This window comes from Pelobates fuscus, chromosome 8 (genome assembly GCF_036172605.1).
Source record: "Pelobates fuscus isolate aPelFus1 chromosome 8, aPelFus1.pri, whole genome shotgun sequence".
NCBI classification, from domain to species: domain Eukaryota; kingdom Metazoa; phylum Chordata; class Amphibia; order Anura; family Pelobatidae; genus Pelobates; species Pelobates fuscus.
This window is the reverse complement of record NC_086324.1, coordinates 175,415,588-175,431,111: the sequence shown is the minus strand read 5'-3', so window position 1 is coordinate 175,431,111 and position 15,524 is coordinate 175,415,588. Positions and strand designations below refer to the sequence as shown.

General features: G+C 44.6%; 1 protein-coding gene across 1 annotated transcript; it reads left to right on the top strand.

Moving 5' to 3' along the window:
* The first annotated feature begins 328 nt into the window (after positions 1 to 328).
* Positions 329 to 13,680, top strand: PRODH2 (proline dehydrogenase 2). The gene is made up of 10 exons (XM_063429090.1): positions 329 to 739; positions 6,877 to 7,070; positions 8,363 to 8,483; positions 9,324 to 9,407; positions 9,543 to 9,623; positions 10,468 to 10,614; positions 10,952 to 11,118; positions 11,319 to 11,429; positions 11,555 to 11,643; positions 13,224 to 13,680. The coding sequence occupies exons 1-10, from the start codon at positions 503 to 505 to the stop codon at positions 13,391 to 13,393; spliced, it is 1,401 nt and encodes a 466-aa protein (XP_063285160.1). The 5' UTR covers positions 329 to 502; the 3' UTR covers positions 13,394 to 13,680.
* The last annotated feature ends 1,844 nt before the right edge of the window (positions 13,681 to 15,524 follow it).

Genomic DNA, 15,524 nt, shown 5'->3' with positions numbered 1-15,524 from the left:
TGAAGGGCCTAATGAGTGTTTGCTGTGTAGGTTTGTTTGTTTCCGTCTATTAATTCTTTTCTCAATTAGTAACAAGTGTTTTGTTTTTTCTTGGCTGGGCTTTACACAAGATGTTGTCTCCTGGGTAAATTATAAACTCAGTCTTCTACATCAGCACATTATGAGTTAACTAATCCTGGTTAATAGAAGATTGTTCTCAGGAGATCCGTTAGTACTTTAGTCTGTTAACCCTTGCCTGTCTCTGGTGAGCCGTGCACTGTTGTGTCTGCCTTTTGTAGATTATAGAACATGTCATTGGGTCCCACCAGGATAATGTGCTTATCGCAATGGTTGAACAGTTAGGGGTCACCGACCTGTGTACTCAGCAAACAGCTGGTGACTTGCCTGTCTCTCCCAATCTGGGTGTTACCTCCTGTAATTGGTCGCCCTCCTCCTTTACCTGTTTTCAGAACCAGGTTATCTGAGTTGTTCGAGAAGAGTTGGGCAGAACGAAGAGTTCAATATGACGCTGTTGTGCAAATGTTTCCGTTTGGCTTCTCGCCCTTCTCAGGCAGTATGGGCCCTCGGACAAACCTGCAGAGCAAGCGCCACTCACAGACCTTTAGCCCAGGAGTTGGAGGGACCACTAAACTTTTCTGATGGCAAAGTCTTCAAGCTTAAAAGTGGATGGGAGGTTGTCCGAGGTCTTCTGATATTTAGGATGTGCTCCTTCCCAACTCTGGTGAAACACTCTGAAAAGGTGAGTGAGGGCATATGGAAAGTATAAGGACATTTTAGCCCCCAGTAAACTGTTTTTTGCTTTTGTGTAGATCTCAAATGGCACTTATTACATAGTAATCAAGGTTCATGAAGTTTGGCTTCCCAGATGTCATTTAATAATTGACTCTGAAAAAGGAGAAAATAAACAATGAGAATCTTTACTAATTTGGTTTCAAACATTTAAAAAAATCCTCATAGAATCCTATGTAGTAATCTGGTTAATTGGCCAATGACATTGCACTGTATCATCCCAATCTGGTACAAGGTGACCCGATGCCAATACGGAATGTTCAGATCCATCGTAAATTCCACAATGTGTTCCATACAACCCCGGGTAACGCTGAGTAGAATATACGGAGAGAGAACAAGGCAAATACTGGGATATTCGAACCTATATAAGCAGCTAAATGTATGTCGTGAATCTTGTTAATGAGCCTAATTCAAAATACTGAATGAGGTGTACAGGATATGTAATATGCAGAATAAGACCGTAAAAAAAATATATTTAATAAAGTCCTACTTATTGAAGTGTCATGGGTCTGATCCGGAAGGGGTGCTGGCCATAGCCTGTAACCCAAAATGCAAGAAAACAAGAATACACACAATCAAGACAAAACACAAGTGTATTATTATTTAGAAGAAACAGATAACTGCATTGGAGAAGGAAGCAGGACCTCTGGATACAGGAGAATCAGGATAGCAGCTTGCTCAGGAACACCAAGGGGCTGCACAGGAACACCGAGGGGTTGCACAGGATAGCGGCTTGCTCAGGAACACCGAGGGGCTGCACAGGATAGCGGCTTGCTCAGGAACACCGAGGGGCTGCACAGGATAGCATTTTACTCAGGAACACATAGGGGCTGCACAGGATAGCAGCTTACTCAGGAACACCGAGGGGCTGCATAGGATAGCGGGTTACTCAGGAACACCGAGGGGCTGCACAGGATAGCAGTTTGCTCAGGAACACCGAGGGGCTGCACAGGATAGCGGCTTGCTCAGGACCACCGAGGGTCTGCACAGGATAGAGGCTTATTCAGGAACACCGAGGGGCTGCACAGGATAGCGGTTTACTGAGGAACACCGAGGGGCTGCACAGGATAGAGGCTTATTCAGGAACACCGAGGGGCTGCACAGGATAGCGGTTTACTGAGGAACACCGAGGGGCTGCACAGGATAGCGGCTTACTCAGGAACACCGAGGGGCTGCACAGGATAGCGGCTTACTCAGGAACACCGAGGGGCTGCACAGGATAGCGGGTTACTCAGGAACACCGAGGGGCTGCACAGGATAGCGGTTTACTGAGGAACACCGAGGGGCTGCACAGGATAGCGGCTTACTCAGGAACACCGAGGGGCTGCACAGGATAGCGGGTTACTCAGGAACACCGAGGGGTTGCACAGGATAGCGGGTTACTCAGGAACACCGAGGGGCTGCACAGGATAGAGGCTTACTCAGGAACACCGAGGGGCTGCACAGGATAGCAGCTTACTCAGGAACACCGAGGAGCTACATAGGATAGCGGGTTACTCAGGAACACCGAGGGGCTGCACAGGATAGCAGTTTGCTCAGGAACACCGAGGGGCTGCACAGGATAGCGGCTTGCTCAGGACCACCGAGGGTCTGCACAGGATAGAGGCTTATTCAGGAACACCGAGGGGCTGCACAGGATAGCGGTTTACTGAGGAACACCGAGGGGCTGCACAGGATAGAGGCTTATTCAGGAACACCGAGGGGCTGCACAGGATAGCGGTTTACTGAGGAACACCGAGGGGCTGCACAGGATAGCGGCTTACTCAGGAACACCGAGGGGCTGCACAGGATAGCGGCTTACTCAGGAACACCGAGGGGCTGCACAGGATAGCGGGTTACTCAGGAACACCGAGGGGCTGCACAGGATAGCGGTTTACTGAGGAACACCGAGGGGCTGCACAGGATAGCGGCTTACTCAGGAACACCGAGGGGCTGCACAGGATAGCGGGTTACTCAGGAACACCGAGGGGTTGCACAGGATAGCGGGTTACTCAGGAACACCGAGGGGCTGCACAGGATAGCGGCTTACTCAGGAACACGAGGGGCTGCACAGGATAGCGGCTTACTCAGGAACACCGAGGGGCTGCACAGGATAGCGGGTTACTCAGGAACACCGAGGGGTTGCACAGGATAGCGGGTTACTCAGGAACACCGAGGGGCTGCACAGGATAGAGGCTTACTCAGGAACACCGAGGGGCTGCACAGGATAGCAGCTTACTCAGGAACACCGAGGAGCTACATAGGATAGCGGGTTACTCAGGAACACCGAGGGGCTGCACAGGATAGCAGTTTGCTCAGGAACACCGAGGGGCTGCACAGGATAGCGGCTTGCTCAGGACCACCGAGGGTCTGCACAGGATAGAGGCTTATTCAGGAACACCGAGGGGCTGCACAGGATAGCGGTTTACTGAGGAACACCGAGGGGCTGCACAGGATAGAGGCTTATTCAGGAACACCGAGGGGCTGCACAGGATAGCGGTTTACTGAGGAACACCGAGGGGCTGCACAGGATAGCGGCTTACTCAGGAACACCGAGGGGCTGCACAGGATAGCGGCTTACTCAGGAACACCGAGGGGCTGCACAGGATAGCGGGTTACTCAGGAACACCGAGGGGCTGCACAGGATAGCGGTTTACTGAGGAACACCGAGGGGCTGCACAGGATAGCGGCTTACTCAGGAACACCGAGGGGCTGCACAGGATAGCGGGTTACTCAGGAACACCGAGGGGTTGCACAGGATAGCGGGTTACTCAGGAACACCGAGGGGCTGCACAGGATAGCGGCTTACTCAGGAACACGAGGGGCTGCACAGGATAGCGGCTTACTCAGGAACACCGAGGGGCTGCACAGGATAGCGGGTTACTCAGGAACACCGAGGGGTTGCACAGGATAGCGGGTTACTCAGGAACACCGAGGGGCTGCACAGGATAGCGGCTTACTCAGGAACACCGAGGGGCTGCACAGGATAGCGGCTTACTCAGGAACACCGAGGGGTTGCACAGGATAGCGGTTTATTCAGGGAAGCAGCTAGCTCTGGGACACCTAGGATAACAAGCTCTGGAACACGGAAGTTTACGCAGGACAGAAGGACTAAACCAAAACCAAAATGAATGAACTGGCAAACAAGAAGGGGTGAGACTAGACTAAATAGGGAGATGATAATTGCAAGGTTGGGCCAACTGGGAACAGAGTCAGACCTCTCAGTCAGGGAGCAGCAGCCTACAACAGCGCCACAGTCAAGCAGTGGCAGTGTGAGGTACTGTACCAGACTAAAGAGAGAAAATCGTGACACTAAGAGCCTCCGGGCAGATATCCCCACTTTATAGAAGGCGGATAACCCCACTTTATAGAAGGCGGATAACCCCACTTTATAGAAGGCGGATAACCCCACTTTATAGAAGGCAGATATCCCCACTTTATAGAAGGCAGATATCCCCACTTTATAGAAGGCAGATATCCCCACTTTATAGAAGGCGGATAACCCCACTTTATAGAAGGCAGATATCCCCCACTTTATAGAAGGCAGATATCCCCCACTTTATAGAAGGCAGATATCCCCACTTTATAGAAGGCAGATATCCCCACTTTATAGAAGGCAGATATCCCCCACTTTATAGAAGGCAGATATCCCCACTTTATAGAAGGCAGATATCCCCACTTTATAGAAGGCGGATACCCCCACTTTATAGAAGGCAGATATCCCCACTTTATAGAAGGCAGATATCCCCACTTTATAGAAGGCAGATATCCCCACTTTATAGAAGGCAGATAACCCCACTTTATAGAAGGCAGATATCCCCACTTTATAGAAGGCAGATAACCCCCACTTTATAGAAGGCAGATAACCCCCACTTTATAGAAGGCAGATAACCCCCACTTTATAGAAGGCAGATATCCCCACTTTATAGAAGGCGGATATCCCCACTTTATAGAAGGCAGATATCCCCACTTTATAGAAGGCAGATATCCCCCACTTTATAGAAGGCAGATATCCCCACTTTATAGAAGGCAGATATCCCCACTTTATAGAAGGCAGATACCCCCACTTTATAGAAGGCAGATATCCCCACTTTATAGAAGGCAGATATCCCCACTTTATAGAAGGCAGATAACCCCCACTTTATAGAAGGCAGATATCCCCACTTTATAGAAGGCAGATATCCCCACTTTATAGAAGGCAGATATCCCCACTTTATAGAAGGCAGATATCCCCACTTTATAGAAGGCAGATATCCCCCACTTTATAGAAGGCAGATACCCCCACTTTATAGAAGGCAGATATCCCCACTTTATAGAAGGCAGATATCCCCACTTTATAGAAGGCAGATAACCCCCACTTTATAGAAGGCAGATATCCCCACTTTATAGAAGGCAGATATCCCCACTTTATAGAAGGCAGATAACCCCCACTTTATAGAAGGCAGATATCCCCACTTTATAGAAGGCAGATATCCCCACTTTATAGAAGGCAGATATCCCCACTTTATAGAAGGCAGATATCCCCACTTTATAGAAGGCAGATATCCCCACTTTATAGAAGGCGGATACCCCCACTTTATAGAAGGCAGATAACCCCACTTTATAGAAGGCAGATATCCCCACTTTATAGAAGGCAGATATCCCCACTTTATAGAAGGCAGATATCCCCCACTTTATAGAAGGCAGATATCCCCACTTTATAGAAGGCGGATATCCCCACTTTATAGAAGGCGGATACCCCCACTTTATAGAAGGCAGATAACCCCACTTTATAGAAGGCAGATATCCCCACTTTATAGAAGGCAGATATCCCCACTTTATAGAAGGCGGATACACCCACTTTTTAGAAGGCAGATAACCCCACTTTATAGAAGGCAGATATCCCCACTTTATAGAAGGCAGATAACCCCCACTTTATAGAAGGCAGATAACCCCCACTTTCTAGAAGGCAGATATCCCCCACTTTATAGAAGGCGGATATCCCCACTTTATAGAAGGCAGATAGCCCCACTTTATAGAAGGCAGATATCCCCCACTTTATAGAAGGCAGATATCCCCCACTTTATAGAAGGCAGATATCCCCACTTTATAGAAGGCAGATAACCCCACTTTATAGAAGGCAGATATCCCCCACTTTATAGAAGGCAGATAACCCCCACTTTATAGAAGGCGGATATCCCCACTTTATAGAAGGCAGATACCCCCACTTTATAGAAGGCAGATATCCCCACTTTATAGAAGGCAGATATCCCCACTTTATAGAAAGCAGATATCCCCCACTTTATAGAAGGCGGATATCCCCCACTTTATAGAAGGCAGATATCCCCACTTTATAGAAGGCAGATATCCCCCACTTTATAGAAGGCAGATATCCCCCACTTTATAGAAGGCAGATATCCCCCACTTTATAGAAGGCAGATATCCCCCACTTTATAGAAGGCAGATATCCCCACTTTATAGAAGGCAGATAACCCTCACTTTGTATAAGATTTGCACCGGCAGATGCCAAAAGGAAGATCTGTGAGAGAAAATGGGGACAATCGCTCACCTTGTGCAAGCCCCGTGCCAGAACCTCTCCTCCTGGTCCAGGAAAGCTGCGTCTCCCAGGAGTGTCTGGAGAATCTCGCTTGACCCAAATCAGTTGTCCACCATCCCGCGCAGAATGTGGACACGCTTCTTCTGTTCTACTAAGAATAACTTGCCAGATTGTTCCCCAGAATGGACCGTAATAAACCTATTTGTTTAATATGGGGTTTGGTTAAACAAACACTATTCTTTCCCCACAATTATTGTAACATATATCAGACCGCAATGAAGAGTAGCAAGCTCTGTGAATACAGATTGAGGAGACTGATGGGAGTTGCCATTCATGTGTTGGGAGAGGTTACTCGTTTACTTGCAGTGTATGTTAGTGTCTTACCTGCTGCAATGTTACCATCTGATTCCTACCTGGAAGACTCCTATCCAGGAAAACCGAAGTCCGAAATGATGATACAATGTATCCCAAGACACGAATCTAAATAAAAAGTGGCATTGCCCCAACAGTGGACTATTCTTTCTAAGCATGTGTTTTCTCTTCACTGGTCTCGTTTCTCTGTTCTCTTATAGTTAATGTCACTGTCACGCAGACTGCTAGGCCGCCGTCTCTTTGAGTTGGGTATGAGACGGTCGGTTTATGGACAGTTTGTGGCCGGGGAGACAATTCCTGAGATCAAAGATAGCGTCAGTCGGCTGAGAAAGATGGGGATTCGTCCCATGTTGGCAGTTCCCATTGAGGAGGACCTGGGCGAGAGCAAAAGCGGGTGAGATTGGGCACAATGTTTGTATTTCTAACACAGTCTGTCTCCATGTATTGGGATCAATCCCACTATACACACAAAGGGGGGAAGCAGTTTGTGCAGCCCTTAGAAGGGTCACATGACTCACACCATCTACCTTATCAGAGTATAAAGTAAATTCTAATAATTAAAGGGACACTTCAGACCTGTAGAGCACCTGAGCTTTCCGAAAACCTTTATGTGTGTACTCTTTTTTAATTTTGCAAAAAGTGCAGATTTCAATAGAAATTGAACCTTGTTACACCCCCCTGGCTGTCAGTCAAAGAACCGGACCTGTTATTTCCTGGTTTGGTTAGCTGAGTGTAACTAAACTCAAGAGGCAGCAATTGCCCAGAGCACCTGCCTTGCAAAGACTTCTCATTGAGCTGCATTGGGAAGTCTCTGATTGGACAGCCACAAAAAGTCTGGGCGGGGTTAGAGGGGGAGGGTTTCTAAAAGCTGCAGACAAGAGATCTGCATGTATTGCATGCTCTTTTCTGATATAGCCTAATGAAAAAAAATGCATATTTAAATGCATGCGTTTGCTTTTGGGGTTTATCTACTAAATGGTGATTTTGTAAAAGTTATTGTGCATTTGGGCAGTGGAGTGTCCCTTTAAGGTAATCTCATTAGACAAGAACGACAAGAACGTAGGCTTGACGCTTTGCCAGCATTATTTACCCAGAGCTCATCCAACTATCAGTATCGATAAGTTAAGAAGTTTGTGCAATGCGATATCTAATACCCGGTGAGGCCGGAATCAGCAGTAATTCCTGTAACACTGAGTTCATCACTCACAAGGTTTTGAAGAATTATGACCCATTCTTCTTTAAAGACCCGTTTCATTTCAGTGACAATTACTTTATTCTATACTAGTTTATACTATGAGAATTGGGAAGAAGATATCATTTTATATATTTCAGGCCAAAAAAGCTGAACGCGAAAAATGTTCTCCAGTAAAATCTAATTGCCCAATTCTGGCCCTAAATTTCCAGACTTCTGGTTTGAAGAAAAGGGGAAAAAGTTAGTTTGAAATATTATAACTGGAAACTTGATAAACATAAATATAATTCTCAAAAGATTATTTAAATCTGTTTTTATTTAGCAAAAACATTCAAAAACATAAATAATCCTCATGAGTCTTCTGTTATTATGTAGATAAATGAAACCTCTCGAGTGAATGGCTTTCTGCTAGACGCCCTTTGTAAGATATTGTTGCCCTGGTCAGGATGTTTCTGTGAATCTCTGTCGGAGTCCTGTCTTCTCTCCCCTCGCAGAGAGCGCTGGTATGAGCTAAACGAAGAGGTCATGCGGGACTGCGTCAATCTCTCGGCTGCTGGTGGAGACCGACCCATGATGCAACTCAAAATCACTGCGCTAATGAGTGCCGACCTGTGTGTGAGTGAGACGGGAGGCAGCTGGAAAATGAGCAAACACTCAGACACTGAGATGGGTGACACACGGGGTGACATTACAGGATTTAGAATAAGGAGAGGGAATGGTGAGATACAAAGAAACCTGGATAACAATAATTATTAATAACATACACCTATAGAGACACCGCTGAATTGAATAGAAATATGAATTTACTAGGACGGAGCAGAGGTGACTTCTGAAGGTTTGCTTCACATTTCCCTGAACAAAGCTTCAAAATCTCTCTAGGCTAAGCGTCCGTCCTGCTCAGACAAGGGGTTTCTGGGACTTGTAGTTTTGTTGTCAGATGTCTACTCATAAAAACTACAAACTCCCATGAACCTTTGCTGTGCTTCCTTTTGACATGCTATGTTATTGGACAGTACAGCTTAGGAGGGTGGGACAGAAAGTTAGATGTACATCGGTACAAGAGCCAGCAAGAAGGAAGTATTCTACCACGAGGAAGGAGAACAGAGGAGGCGGGTCTAGCATACAGAATGCTGAAAAACATTATTTCTTTATATAAGACTAGACTAGCATAGAAAATATTTGAAAACTGATTGGGATGTGTATAGGGCAAACACAGTCAAGCAGGGTTGCTCAAAAGGTACATCCGCAGATGTTGAAGAACTACAACTCCCATGATGCTTTGCATGCCTTCGAATGCTTTTTAAAATGACAAAGCGTCATGGAAGTTGTAGTTTTAAAACATCTCGGGATCTACCCTCTGGGCACCCCTGCAGTAAAGGGATTAAAGAATGTTGCCTTATTTCTATTCAGTTGTATAAATCCTGTTTTTTCTCTTCTGTTTCTGGATCCCATCAGAAGCGGCTGTCTGCGTGTCTATCTGACCCGTCGCTTGAAAGAGAACTCAGGGTGCAGAGAATTGTCTCAGTCATGGAAAGGGAGGTGAGTGGGCACTGGAATTAGCTATGATCTCTTATTGATCTTGTGCCACTCTGATGCCCTGAGTTACCATGTGTCATGGCCGCCTCCATTCGATGGCCCCCCATTCCTCCCTTGACTTGTCTTATTTGATTACAGGACTCTTCTTTCCCCTTTCTGTCCGAGGAGCAGAACTTGCACCTGCAGAATGCTGTGCGCAGACTGAGCCGGATTGGGAAGGTAGGTTCTGTCTAGCTCGATGGATTACAGAGGAAAAAATATCACACCACTTTGTTACTTTGGCTTTAAGCAGAAAGATAACATTAAAGCTTCTGTCTGCTGGCTCTTTGTGTTCAGACCTCGTTTATCACAGAATTCTACGTTGGATAAATATACAAGGTGCAACATATAACAATAAACCCTGAAACGCCAATGTAGACGAATATGTATGTTGATAACAGATGATATGAACTACCTCTCTGCTGCTCAGAAATTAACGCAGACATTTCTCACATTGTGGCTGACTGAACATCACAGGAACACAAACATCTGGGATGCCCATCGGTGACCAAGGCCATTAAATGGCATCCGTGTGACTAGAGGGACATGCATTTTTTTATATACAGTATCTCACAAAAGTGAGTACACGCCTCACGTTTTTGTAAATATTTTATTATATCTTTTGATGTGACAACGCTGAAGAAATGACACTCGGCTACAATGTAAAGCAGTAAGTGTACAGCCTGTATAACAGGGTAAATTAGCTGTTGCCTCAAAATAACAACACACAGCCATTAATGTCTAAACCGTTGGCAACACAAGTGAGTACACTTGGACATTTAATCAGCTCCTGCACCGTGCCGGCTCAGAATGTAAGATAATTATATCTGTAAGGTGAAATGTAATTTCTATAAGGAAATGGTTATATATCGTTTAATGGTTTCCTCTCCGCTAGTCTGATTTATTGCTGTTAAAATCCATTTATTATGTGATTTATGTTATTTCAGACATTGCATGGTGAGGGTCATTCTCTATAAACGTATTCCTGTGTAATACATGACCAATGATGGTGTCTTTTTCCCAGCATGCTAGAGCCAGCCGGGTCTGTGTTTTGGTGGATGCAGAATATACGTATATGAACCCTGCCCTTAGCCTGGTTACCATGGCGATGATGGCTCAGTGTAATGAATCCGAACCGTGGATATGGAATACATACCAGTGTTATCTGACGGTATGGACCTACCTTCCTAATGACGTCCACACACACTACATGCCCGGTAACAACCAACACTCAGTCATCTCACTTTACCCCATGTCCTAATGAGGGTCCCACTGAATGCTGAAACCTGGATGTAAATAGAGGTTTATAAACTGCACATCTTCACTCTGACTTACAAAGCACCCCAGAAATCTCTGGGCGACAGGAAGGAACCATTATTCTAGAGTTAGGAAAGTGCTGATATTTCTTCCCTTTGAGATAAGTAAGACGAGTGTTTTCCCTGTATCCCGGCTATCGGCCTTGTTAATCTCTGACAATACTTCTCTCATTTGTGTGTCCTCAATCACAGGAGACTTTCTCAAACCTCTCCCATGATTTGGAAGTGATCCAAAGACTGGGTGTGTGTTTCGGAGTCAAGCTGGTACGCGGCGCCTACATGGACAAAGAACGTAGGTTGGCACGAGAGAAGGGTTACAGTGACCCCATACAGCCAGACTGGGAGGCTACCAATCAGAGGTAAGTGGCCAGCAACAGGAATCTCTACACTACCATACAAGGTACATATATAAGTCTCATCGTCTTCTTATCCATGCCAAAGGAGGAGAAGGGAAGCAGAGCATTTAGAGGCAGTATTCTAAGAAGGGATGGGGGAGAGAGTCAAGATATATATCTGGGAACCCCAAAATCTGACCCTTTATCGTATCTTATCACCCCAGTTACCAGCGGGCACTGGACAAAATGCTGGATCTGATCGGAAAAGATGGGAAGAGATATAACCTCATCATCGCCAGTCACAACGAGAATTCTGTTCTGCACGCCACTCGGAGGTGAGTGCAATAATCTAGGAAGAATATTGTATAATGGAACACGGTGTATACCGAGTCTTAAAACTTACACAAATGGATTAATTACTAGGTATCTTTTTATTGTTTATTGGTATTGGCCCTTACAGGATGGCAGAACTGGATATTGATAAGGACAGTGGAGCTGTGTGCTTCGGACAGCTGCTGGGCATGTGTGACCACGTGTCCCTTACTCTAGGTACGTGTCTGAAAAATGTCAGAAATGTTTCGAAATCAGTCCTAACTGATTTAAAAGTTCAGGTTTTCCAGGTTAACCAACTTTCTCGAAGTGAAAATATCAATAAAACATTCCATAGATCCGTGCGGACTGGTTTGGGATCTGCGGCTCTAAAACATCTTTCTTTGCATTACATCACTCTCATACCGTTATTTAATCAATACTCTCTAATTAATACGTCTCCCAATGCTGGACATACTGTTATTTAATTAATACTCTCTAATCAATACTTCTCCCAATGCTGGAATACCGTTATTTAATTAATACTCTCTAATCAATACTTCTCCCAATGCTGGAATACCGTTATTTAATTAATACTCTCTAATTAATAAGTCTTCCAATGCTGGGCACCAAATTATTATTTAATCAATACTCTCTAATCAATACTTCTCCCAATATTCTACATACCGTTATTTAATTAATTCTCTCTAAACAATCCTTCTCCTAATGCTGGAGATACTGTTATTTAATCAATAAATAAGGAATGGTAGGTTTCTAGTGCTTGTAGTTGAGTTGCAAAGGTAGCTCAAACATCCCAAACCAGAGTCTCTCTTTTCCGATCGTCGATAAGATGTACAAAGATAAAGGAGGGTGCAGCGCCTTGTAAAGTCCTCGGGTATGGGCATATATGCAACGAGACAAAGAGATAATACAGCAGGTATTTAGTGTAATATGCCAACTATTGGTTGAAGATAAAATAAAAGGAGGTATACTTACAGTGTACAGAGCTATCAGTTTGTTTTTCTTCTGTACGCCTGTGGGTATAATCCCTGCCTAAGGAAATGCGGCGTGTCCCTGGGTCCGGTGGTAGGTGATCCGGAAGGTATGCAAAATAGACATGATATAGTGTAGTATATTTGGTGTTATAAGTAGGGTAAATGCATGTGTGAAAATGCACTCACATACTATGGAGCCTCCTACTGGCTCCCAGTAAACAGTGTATGTGATACGTGGCTGAAGTTCTCACAGTGGTCATATGTGCATAAAAGAAGAAATAAAATATATTGCTCGCTGTAGTATAAAAAGTGTAAATTAAATTGGAAAAGTCCTCACTGGTGTAGAACAAAATTACGGTTTTGCTCTATCCTCGAGGAAATTGGTCTAGGGTGTTGGAGTGTTATTTGAATAAACTAACTGTTTATTCAATAGACCTCTTATTTTCTGCTTGCCACAGACTAATTATTTTTTAATAAACTTTTCAAATTATTTAATATTTTAAATCAAACTTTGAAATAGATTTTTTTTCTTCAAAATATTAAAAGATCTAATAATATATCATATATAAAACATATCAAATAAGCAAAAAATATCCAATCATTTGAAAAGCTTATCAAAAATATTAGGTTGAGGCCCAAGATTGCAAAATGACCTTTAAACTATCAAACATCGTGACTCCATGCGCCCCTCCCACCCCACAGTGCCTGCCCTTTAGTAGTTTAGTTGGGAAATTATGGTGAGTTTTGGATTGTTGTGTTTTCACCCATCTGATATCCAATCTTGACCTCCATTGTGTACAAATATCTCCATTTCTTCTCACTCAGGTCAGGCAGGTTACCTCGTGTATAAATCAATTCCCTACGGGTCCGTCAATTCTGTGCTGCCATATCTGGTCCGAAGAGCGCAAGAGAACCAGAGTGTCCTTCAAGGGATTAGAAAGGAGAGGGAACTTCTACGCCGAGAGCTGAGGAGGCGATTGCTTGGCAAACGATAGACAATCTGCAGTCTAGGCCAAAGGCAGAAGAGGACTTCAGGCTGATGTTCAAATCACGGCAAAGAGAAGAGTCAATATCTCCAAAACAACGTCTAGAACAATACGTAGACGGACATTTAATTGGAAGAGCATATAATGTGCGAGACCCACCAAGGTCTCCGAAGACAGAAAAAAATATCTACATTTTTAACAGTGTCTGGAATAAATAAAATTTTATTAGTAAAAATCTGTGTCTCAGAAACAAATAACATTTATAGTATGATTTAAATTTAAAACATACCGGTGGGATATAATATATAGGGATAATATGTCTAACACTTATAATATGATCTAAATATTAAAACATACCGGTGGGATATAATATATTGGGATAATATGTCTAACATTTATAATATGATCTAAATATTAAAACATACCAGTGGGATATAATATATTGGGATAATATGTCTAACATTTATAATATGATCTAAATATTAAAACATACCGGTGGGATATAATATATAGGGATAATATGTCTAACACTTATAATATGATCTAAATATTAAAACATACCGGTGGGATATAATATATTGGGATAATATGTCTAACATTTATAATATGATCTAAATATTAAAACATACCAGTGGGATATAATATATTGGGATAATATGTCTAACATTTATAATATGATCTAAATATTAAAACATACCGGTGGGATATAATATATTGGGATAATATGTCTAACATTTATAATATGATTTAAATATTAAAACATACCGGTGGGATATAATATATTGGGATAATATGTCTAACATTTATAGTATGATTTAGATTTTAAAACATACCGGTGGGATATAATATAATACATTGTGGAATAATATGTCTATATAACTGGTTTCAGCCAGAGGTCCATTGGTAATGGCTGAGTGCCTGTCCTGTGTCCTGATATAGTACAGGAATGTGCTGACCTAATAGACAGTTCACATCACATGGCAGCCAGAGAGGGAGTCAGTCAATTGTAGGGAGTAAAATAAGAGAGAAGGGGCGGGCGGTGAATGAAAGGGGGGTGAAGTAAGAGGGAGAAGGGGGGGGGGGGCAGTGAATGAGAGGGGGTGAAGTAAGAGAGATGGGGAGCAGTGAATGAAAGGGGGGAGAAGTAAGAGGGAGAAGGGGGAGCAGTGAATGAAAGGGGGGTGAAGTAAGAGGGAGAAGAGGGGCAGTGAATGAAAGGGGGGGAAGGAAGAGGGAGAAGGGGGGCAGTGAAAGAAAGGGGGGTGAAGGAAGAGGGAGAAGGGGGGCAGTGAATGAAAGGGGGTGAAGTAAGAGGGAGAAGAGGGGCAGTGAATGAAAGGGGGAGAAGGAAGAGGGAGAAGGGGCAGTGAAAGAAAGGGGGTGAAGGAAGAGGGAGAAGGGGGAGCAGTGAATGAAAGGGGGTGAAGTAAGAGGGAGAAGAGGGGAGCAGTGAAAAAAAGGGGGTGAAGTAAGAGGGAGAAGGGGGGCAGTGAAAGAAAGGGGGTGAAGTAAGAGGGAGAAGGGGGGCAGTGAATGAAAGGGGGGTGAAGGAAGAGGGAGAAGGGGGGCAGTGAAAGAAAGGGGGTGAAGTAAGAGGGAGAAGGGGGCAGTGAATGAAAGGGGGGTGAAGGAAGAGGGAGAAGGGGGGCAGTGAAAGAAAGGGGGTGAAGTAAGAGGGAGAAGGGGGGCAGTGAAAGAAAGGGGGGTGAAGTAAGAGGGAGAAGAGGGGCAGTGAATGAAAGGGGGTGAAGTAAGAGGGAGAAGAGTGGCAGTGAATGAAAGGGGGTGAAGTAAGAGGGAGAAAGGGGGGCAGTGAATGAAAGGGGGTGAAGGAAGAGGGAGAAGAGGGGCAGTGAATGAAAGGGGGGAGAAGTAAGAGGGAGAAGAGGGGCAGTGAATGAAAGGGGGTGAAGTAAGAGGGAGAAGAGGGGCAGTGAAAGAAAGGGGGGTGAAGTAAGAGGGAGAAGGGGGAGCAGTGAATGAAAGGGGGTGAAGTAAGAGGGAGAAGGGGGGCAGTGAATGAAAGAGGGAGAAGAGGGGCAGTGAATGAAAGGGGGAGAAGGAAGAGGGAGAAGGGGGGCAGTGAAAGAAAGGGGGGTGAAGGAAGAGGGAGAAGGCGGAGCAGTGAATGAAAGGGGGT